The sequence below is a fragment of the Galeopterus variegatus genome, unplaced genomic scaffold (genome assembly GCF_000696425.1).
Source record: "Galeopterus variegatus unplaced genomic scaffold, G_variegatus-3.0.2 Scaffold742, whole genome shotgun sequence".
In the NCBI taxonomy this organism is placed as follows: domain Eukaryota; kingdom Metazoa; phylum Chordata; class Mammalia; order Dermoptera; family Cynocephalidae; genus Galeopterus; species Galeopterus variegatus.
The window spans coordinates 398,108-407,983 of NW_007726853.1; the positions used below are offsets into that span (position 1 = coordinate 398,108).

Below are 9,876 nucleotides of genomic sequence, written 5' to 3' on the forward strand. Positions count from 1 at the left end.
TCTCCTTCCCAGGATAATGAATTGAATCTAGCCAGCATGAATATCTGGCTTTATTGAACCATCTGTTGTGAATCATCACTTTCTCCATTTTAATGGGTGTAACATTAACCCAGTTAAACCACATTATACTGTTTCCAAGAAAAAAGTGCTCTTTGAAGAACAAAATGATACTTAAAAATGATTACAGGGCCGGCCCGGTGTCGCACTGCTACAGTGAGCCGCTTGGGAAGCGCGGTGGCGCTCCCGCCGAGGGTTCGGATCCCACGTACAGACCGGTTCCCACTCACTGGCTTAGCGAGGTTTGGGGGCAACAACGAGGGTTGCGATCCCGTTGCCGGTCCCGGTCCGGTACGGGCGCGACACTGAGGGTTGCGATCCGTTGCCGGACACGAAAAAAGACAAAAAGGAAAAAAAAAAAAAATGATTACAAAGATATGCGAAGAGAACACATGGCGCCTTCATAAGCAAAAGCTTTGGTGAACAGCATCAAAAAGCCCAGTCATTTTCATTACATAAAAATGCATGTAAGTATGTGATAAGAAACATCTAGCAATTCAGTGGCTTCTGAGAGAATTAATTAGTTTTTTTCCTTTTGGCAGCTGGCCAGTATGGGGATCCAAACCCTTGACCTTGGTGTCATCAGCACTCTAACCAACTGAGCTAACCAGCCAGGCTTTGGGGAGAATTTATGAGTTAGACGTCTTCAGATATAGAAAGACAAAGTTCTAAAGCCAGGCAAAGAAGTGCTCCCTGAGTCCTAGTAACAATGTTGGGGGCAGTGGGGAGAATAGACGCATCAGCACTCTAACCAACTGAGCTAACCAGCCAGGCTTTGGGGAGAATTTATGAGTTAGACATCTTTCTAAAGCCAGGCAAAGAAGTGCTCCCTGAGTCCTAGTAACAATGTTGGGGGCAGTGGGGAGAATAGACGTGACTTTGGCACTGTCTGATAAAGGCTTTGTATCTAGCACTATTGTGTGGATTTCCCAACTTATAACATAGTTTGTCACAATGATTCAGAACTGGGGTGTTTTTAGAATACAGACATGAATACAATTCTTAACATTCTTGTAACTTAACTCAAAACTGCATGTGCTGCTATTACTCTATACATTGCTCTCACCTTAATATGTGATGCATTGATGTAACCAGTATTGTTTTCTTTAGTTGGGACCAACTCCACTCTAGCATCATCATAGGGAAGGACATCTTGGAACCGATTTCTTTCTGCATTTTCAGGGAGTCTTGCTATTGAGCACTCGCCATCAACTAGCCGTCTTTTAAGAATTCTTTCATATTCTGTGAATACCATTCCCTGTTCTAACCGTTGCTCCAGAATTTTACACTGTAAAATAGAATATGTGGAATAATATAAATATAGTCACATGTCACAGCTGCATTTTGATTGTATGTTCAAAATCTTGTTTTCAGCTTCAAGTCTAGAATTAGATACCAAAAATTCTGGGTGAAACCAAAGTTAAAATTTTAACAAGCCATAACAATAGAGCTAAAAGAACAAAACACATAAACTTATCAGTGAGAAATATAATGCAAAATTCTGTTTAAAGTTAACAATTGGCCTAAAGCAATTTGTTGAATTCATTTTCTTAAAATCTACCGTCAATTTTGTAACCCTTAAAAAACAGAACTGCCCTGGAGTACAGTAAATCCTAGAGAAGGATAATCAGTTCCAACATCTGAGAATAAATGCTTCAATTTTATAAAATATGATATATAAAATACTGAAAGTAGTAGTAAATACTGGCAACTACCCCCAGGATCCATTTGTAAACAAACTCAGACCTTTCTCATTTTGATATAATAAAACCTCATAGAAAATACATCTTAGCCACAAAGGAAGTTTAGAAAACTTTAGTAACTATTTACTCTCAAGATAAACTCTCAATATAATGAAATCAGTCAATGTCTGCTTTCTTTCCTATGTATACCCATATACATTTGTAGGTTTCTTCTTACTTTAAGACCATCAGAAATCAAGACGGCCCCAAATGGCTGGAAGAAGGTAAAGAAAATTTGGAAACAAAAAATTAATCAACATTGAAGCCTGAAATTATCTAAGACATTAGCTACACATTTGTTCCAGTTTTGAGGCCTGGATTATAAAATTCCTAAACATTCACTTATGATTATTAAATTCTATTAGAAAATTCACTAACATCCCATGAAGGCATTTTTGTAGTATTGTCCCAGAGAAGGCACAGAGCCCCGTGTGTTCTGCACATACATACCCTTTCGTCATTCGTTGCTCTGGTAGGCACTTCCTTGCCTTCATCAGGCAGAGGCAGTCGAGATAGGGAGAGTCCGTTTAGAGCAGCCAATTTAAGAGGACCAATTTTTCTGGCATCTACTCGAGTCTTTTTCATTCCCTGTAAAAATATTTATATGTATATATGAAATATACACAAATACAACCCCTTTGAAAAGAAGTTTCAGTGGACTGAAGACTGGAAACAGAGGGAGTGTTCTCCTTCGCCAACAACCATAGGAGAGATTACATTCCTACACACATCATTTGTTTAACAAACAGGAGGATGACATTCCTTTCAAGGCCAAAGCCCTGATAAGTCATCCAGATATAAGGTTTTGAAACGCAATTGGTAACAAGGCTCTGTTGTAATGAAAGGTGAGGCTCCAGACAGACAAGAGTTCCTTTCAAAACATGACACACACAAAAATCAGCTGCAGTCGACAAAAAAGGTTTTAAGTGCAACCACTTGATGGTGATAAGTTTTTATAATTAAAAAAAAAAATTCTTTAAATCATTCTGAAAAAATTAAATGCTTCTGCTTCAGCTCCCTTTGTGTATTGCCTTCTCATATCCTATTCTGCATTCTATTGCACACATGTGTAACATGGGCTGATCACTACTCCTCTCAGAATGGTCACATTTTGAAACCAGGAAAGTAAAACAGGGCTGAAATCTTCATCATGATACCAGGAGGACAGGGTATAAGAGACAGCATCAATAGAATTCTGTCTCTTGAAAACAGGTGTTTTCCTAAAGTTATTATTAAAGCTAATGATTTTCCTCTCTAAGGCAAATAAGCCTAAGAATGCTAAACCTACTTAGATATTCTACACCTCCTTGGAAGCCATAATAATTATAATGAGAGTAGCCCCAATTTGAAATGAGTGGTTCTCTCTGTTCTATCTCATATATGAAATTGGCATTATTCCAATTCCTAGAAAAGGCTGATAAACTCAAGCATCAAGATAATGGGGTAGAACAAAGGGAAAAGGCATTTTGGTAAGGGAAAAAAAGTGCTGTAAGAATGCTACTATAATTGGAGTATATGACTGGTACCTAAATCAAAAAGTTAACTATTAATTTTTAATCTTATAATTCATATTTGATCATGAGCTCCCTACATAACATGCAATCCAGACTAGGAATAGGTAGAGTCCTGGGTTAAAGTCCAGCCTCAGCACTACCATGACTGGGGGCCCAGGTGGAAGCCACGTGGGCACCCTCCTCCACCCAAACAGAAGGCAGGAGCAAGCAGCAAACACCACTTCCGCACAGATGGAAGCACCATCACCGCCACCTCAACAGCTTCCACTGCTGCAAGGATGGCTCATTGCCGCAGTAGCAGCCACAACCACCATGCAAGCGGTCTACTGCTCACTCGACTGCCCTCATATAAGGAAAGTCATCAGCAGAGCCTGGAAAAAGAGGAGGAAGTCTTTCCCCTCAAAGCCCACTCCGGAGTAAAAGAAGAATCAACTGCCCTATGGGATGACCAGACATCAATGAAGAAATACTAGAAATATGAAAAAAACAAGAAAATATGACACCATCAAAGAAATACAGTAATTCTAAAGTACCAGACCCAAGGAGCAGGAAACCCTTGAAATGACTGAAAAGGAACTCCAAGCAACAATCTTAAGGAAATTCAATGAGAAAAGGGAAGACTCAGTGAGCCAACACAATGAAATGAGAAAAAAATATCTAGAATAAGAAGGAGGAAATTTACAAAGAGATTCATACATTAAAAGGGAATGTAGCAGAACTCCTGGAACTGAAGGATTCATTCGATGAAATTAAAAATACAACTGAGAGCTTAAGCAGCAGGTAACAGCAAGCAAAAGGAAGCACTTCTGATCTCAAAGACGGTCTTTTGAAATAGCTCAGGCAGACAAAACAAGAAAAAAAGAATTTTAAAAAAATGAAGAGAGCTAACAGGCAACCTTAAGCACACAAACATCTGAATCATGGGTGTTCCAGAAGGAGAGGAGAAAGGAAAAGGCACTGAAAGCCTATTCAATGAAATAACAATGGAAAAATTCCCAGGTATAGGGAGAGACATGGACCTTCAGATCCAGGAAGCTCAAAGATCACCAAACAGATTCAATCCAAAAAAATCCTCTCCAAGACACATTATACTCAAATTGGCAAAACTCAAAGACAAGGAGAGACTCCTAAAAGCAGCAAGAGAAAAGCATCAAGTCATCTATAAGGGAGCCCCCATCAGACTAACAGCAGACTTCTCAACTAAAACTCTACAGGCCAGAAAAAAATGGGATGATATACTCAAAATACTAAAAGAAAAAAACAAGACAAGGAGAGACTCCTAAAAGCAGCAAGAGAAAAGCATCAAGTCATCTATAAGGGAGCCACCATCAGACTAACAGCAGACTTCTCAACTAAAACTCTACAGGCCAGAAAAAAATGGGATGATATACTCAAAATACTAAAAGAAAAAAAACTGCCAGCCAAGAATACTATACCCAGCTAGGCTATCCTTCAGAAACGATGGAAAAAAATGTATATATTTCCCAGGAAAACAAAACTATGGGGCCCAAGGCCAGCCCGTGGCTCACTCGGTAGAGTGCGGTGCTGACAACACCAAGCCAAGGGTTGAGATCCCCTTACCGGTCATCTTTTAAAAAAAAAAAAACTATGGGGCCCACCAACATACAACTAGTCCTGCAAGAAATTCTCAAGGGAGTCCTGTATCCAGAATCTGAAAAACAATAACCACTAAGATGAATACATAAAAAAGAACAAAAACCCACTGGTAGAACAAAAATGCAAATGAAAAGAGAAAGAAACTTAATCTCACCACCTCAAAAAAACCAACAAACAAAGAAGATGAATAATAAAAGGGTAAGAAGGAAAGAAAAGATATTTAAAACATCTAAACAAAAAGCAATAAAATGCCAGAAGTAAGACAATATGTTTCAATAAAAAGGCTAAATGTGAATGGATTAAACTCCCCACTCAAAAGACACAGACTGACAGACTGGATTAAAAAGCTAGACCCAACTATATTCTATCTTCAAGAGACTCACCTCACCCGTAAAGACATACACAGACTAATATAGTGAAGGGATTGAAAAGACATACCATGCAAATGGAAACCAAAAACAAGCAGGAGTAGCTATACTTATATCAGATAAAATAGACTTTTAAAACAAAAACCAGAAAAAGAAACAAAGAAGGCAACTATATATATATAATGATAAAGGGATCTATCCAGCAAGAAGACATAAAAATCATAAAAATCCAGGCATTCAACACCAGAAAACCAAAAGAAAGAGAGAGACCACAATATGATAACAGTGGGGAACCTGAATACCCCTCTCTCAGCACTGGACAGATCATCTAGGCAACAAATCAACAGAGAAACAGGATTTAGACTATAGACTGATTGGATCTGGTAGATATCTTCAGAACATTTCATCCAACAACTATAGAATATATGTTCTCTTCAGCACACGGAACATTCTCCAGGACAGACCACATGTTAGGTCACAAATCAAGTCTCAGAAAATTTTTTAAAAATCAGAATCATTTCAAGTATCTTTTCAGACCACAACAGAGTAAAACTAGAAATCAATAACAAGTAAAACTCAGGAAACTATACAAATACATGGAAATTAAACAACAGGCTCCTGAATGACCAATGGGTCCAAGAAGAAATTAAACAGGAAATCAAAAAATTTCTTGAAACTAACAAAATAGACACATCATACCAAAACCTGTGGGCTACTGCAAAAGTAGGACTAAGAGGAAAGTTTACTGCAATAAATGCTTACATCAATAGAAAGATTTCAAATAAGCAACCTAAGGTTACACCTCAAAGAACTAGAAAAACAAGAACAATCCAATCCCCAAATTAGTAAACATAAAGTAATAATTAAGATCAGAGCAGAACTAAATGAAAGAAAGACCCAAAAAATGATACAAAAATCCATGAAACAAAATGTTGTTTTTTTGAGAAGATAAACAAAAAAAAGAAGAGAGAAGGGGCTGGCCCGGTGGCGCACTCGGTAGAGTGCGGCACTTAGGAGCGCGGCGGCACTCCCGCCGAGGGTTCGGATCCCAAATAGAGACCGGTCCGCTCACTGGTTGAGCGCAGTGCAGGCGCGACACCGAGGGTGGCGATCCCATTACCGGTCACGAAAAAAGACAAAAAAAAAAGGAAAAAAAAAAGAGAAGACCCAAATAACAAAATTTGGATATGAAAAAGGAGACATTACAACTGATACCACAGAAATGCAAAGAATCATTAGAGACTGCCATACACAACTATATGCCAACAAATTCAAAAACCTGGAGGAAATGGATAAGTTTCTAGACACATACAAACTACCAAGACTTAACCAAGAAGAAACAGAAAACCTGAGCCGACCAATAGTAAGCAACAAGATTGAAACAGTAATCAGCAGTCTCCCAACAAAGAAAAGCCCAGGACCAGATGGCTTTTTACTGCTGAATTCTACCAAACCTTTAAAAGGAATTAATACCAATCGTCTCCAAACTATTCAAAAAAATTGAATGAGACCATTCTCCCAAACTTATTCTATGAGGATAGCATCACCCTGCTACCAAAACCAGACAAAGATACAACAAAAAAAGAAAACCACAGGCCAATGTCTCTGATGAACATAAATGCAAAAATCCTCAACAAAATATTAACAATCAGAATACAGTAACACATCACAAAAATTATACACCATGATCAAGTGGGATTCATCCCAGGGAGGTAAGTAAGGATGGTTCAACATACACAAGTCAATAAATGTGATATACAACATCAACAAAATCAAGGGCAAAAACCATATGATTATCTCAATAGACACAGAAAAAGCATTTGGCAAAATTCAATATCTCTTCATGATAAAGATGCTCAGCAAATCAGGTATAGAAGGAAAGTAATTCAGCACAATGACAGCCATATATGACAAACCCACCACCAACATTATCCTGAATCATCCTTAAGAATAGGAACGAGACAAAGATGCCCACTCTTACCACTACTATTTAACATAGTATTACAAATACTAGCCAGAGCAATCAGGTAAGAGAAAGAAAGGACATCCAGACTGGAAAATACAAAATCGTACTGCCCTGTTTACAGATGATAGGTAAAACCTAAAGAGTCTATCAAAAAACTCTTAGAGCTGATAAACAATTTCAGTAACATTCAAAATCAACACCCAAAAATCAGTAGCATTTTTATCCTCCAATAATGAACTAGCAGAATAAGAAATCAAGAAAGCAAGCCCATTTACAGTCATCACCAAAAAAAAATAAAATACCTTGAAATCAATTTAACTAAGGAGGTAAAAGATCCTTATAATGAGAACTACAAATCACTACAGAAAGAAATTAAAGACACCAAAAGGTGGAAAGACATCCCATGCTCATGGACTGGAAGAATTAACATTGTGAAAACATCCATACTAACCAAAGTGATCTACAGATTCAACACAATCCTCATCAAAATACCAATGACATTCTTTACAAAAACAGAAAACAATCCTAACAGTCATATGGAACAACAAAAGACCCTGAATAGCCAAAACAGTTCTAAGCAAAAAGAATTAAGGGGAAGGCATAACACTATGTGACTTCAAATTGTACTACAAAACTATCGTAACCAAAACAACATGGTTCTGGTGTAAAAAGAGACACTCGGACCAATGGAACAGAATAGAGAAGCCAGAAATTAACCCACATACTTACAGCCAACTGATCTTTGACAAAGGCAACAAGTACATACACTGGGGAAAAGACTGCCTCTTCAATAAATGGTATGGGAAAATTGGACATCCATATGCAAAAGAGTGAAACTAGACCTGTACCTCTCACCATATACCAAAATCAGTTCAAAACAGATTAAAGTCTTAAGTATAAGACCTTAAACTATAAAACTCCTAAAAGAAAACATAGGGGAAACACTTCAGGAAGGAGGACTGGGCAAAGACTTTATGAATAAGACCCCAAAAGCACAAGCAATGAAAGAAAAAATAAACAAATGGGATTCTATGAAACTAAAGAGCTTCTGCACAGCAAAGGAAACAATCAACAGAGTGAAAAGACAACCATGGAATGGGGAAAAAAATCTGCAAATTATGCATCTGACGAAGGATTAATATACAGAATGTACAAGGAACTCAAACAACTTCACAGTAAAAAAAAAAAAAAACTCAAATAATCCAATTAAAAATGGGCAAAGGAGCTGAATAGACATTTTTCAAAGAAAGACATACAAATGGCCAACAGACACACGAAAAAGTGCTCAACATCACGAGGCATCAGGGAAATGCAAATCAAAACCACACTGAAGTATCATTTCACCCCAGTAAGACTGGCTATTATCAAAAAGACTGAGAATAACAAATGTTGACAAGGACCTGGAGAAAGGGGAACCCTTCTACACTATTGGTGGGATTGTAAATTAGTACAGACATTATGGAAAACAGTACGGAGATTTCTCAAACAACTACAGATAGATATACCATATGATCCAGCAATCCCATTTGTGGATATATATCCAAAGGAATGGAAATCATCATGTCAAAGGGATACCTGTACTCCCATATTTATGGCAGCTCTATTTAGATCAGCCAAGATATGGAAACAACCTAAATGTCCATCGACAGATGACTGGATAAGGAAAATGTGGAATATATACACAAAGAAATACTACTCAGCCATTAAAAAGAATGAAATTTTGCCATTTGCAGCAACACGGATGAGCTTGGAGAAAATTATGTTAAGTGAAATAAACCAGGCACAGAAAGAGAAATACCACATGTCATCACTCATAAGTGGGAAGTAAAAAAGAAAGAAAGACCAACCACAACATTACATTGAATTTTCAGGAGAGAACAGATCTATGGTTACTAGAGGTGGGAAAGGGGGAGGGAGAGCAGGGTAGGGAGAAATCAGGTAAGGGACACAAAGAGTAATTATGATTTGTAATAATCAACATGCTAATATTGATTTGGTGGTCCTCACATACTGTCAACTCTGTAAACCATAAATATGTATAATCAATTATATTTCAATTTAAAAGTAAATTAAAACAAAAATGAAAATATATTCCAGACAAAGACTAACAACAATTCTAAAAAAAAAAGTCCAGCCTCTGACTGACTTCTTTCAGACAAGTCACTTTTCCTAAGCCTCATCTAGACAGAAAATGACAGAGACAGACACACACACACACACAGATTAAAAGGTTCCTGCTTAGGCTAAAATTTCATGATTCTAACATGGGTAGAAAACTGTAGTGTGCTGGTAATGTTTAATAACCAGCTCCCAGGAGAAAAAGTTCTGATCATTTGCTGATTTCCATGGTGTAAATACTCCTATCACAGCCAATTTCCAGCTGCCAATGTGACATCAACTGGCTCACAAGATTCCTGAAAATTTAAGTCGGCTCTTGCCAGTCAATATGAGCTGGCTCCAGCACTTCTCTGCTTGAAAATGACTCAAAATGCCCCACACTGATACGATGGATAAAGCTGATTGACTGTAAGGTGAGTTCAAAAACCACTATTGAAAAAAGGTACATAGGGGTCGGCCCGGTGGCGCACTGCTACAGTGCGCCGCTTGGGAGC

At 37.8% G+C, this 9,876-nt stretch overlaps 1 protein-coding gene across 1 annotated transcript in view; it reads right to left on the minus strand.

Annotated features, from left to right (window-relative positions):
• PTPN21 (protein tyrosine phosphatase, non-receptor type 21) overlaps positions 1-9,876 on the minus strand; it is a 73,803-nt gene that overhangs the window by 6,068 nt on the left and 57,859 nt on the right. Inside the window, exons 13-14 of the mRNA XM_008571984.1 lie at positions 2,250-2,387; positions 1,124-1,345 (exon numbers count right to left, since the gene is read on the minus strand). Of these exons, the coding sequence (XP_008570206.1) occupies positions 1,124-1,345; positions 2,250-2,387 (360 nt within the window). The remainder of the gene's footprint in view (positions 1-1,123; positions 1,346-2,249; positions 2,388-9,876) is intronic.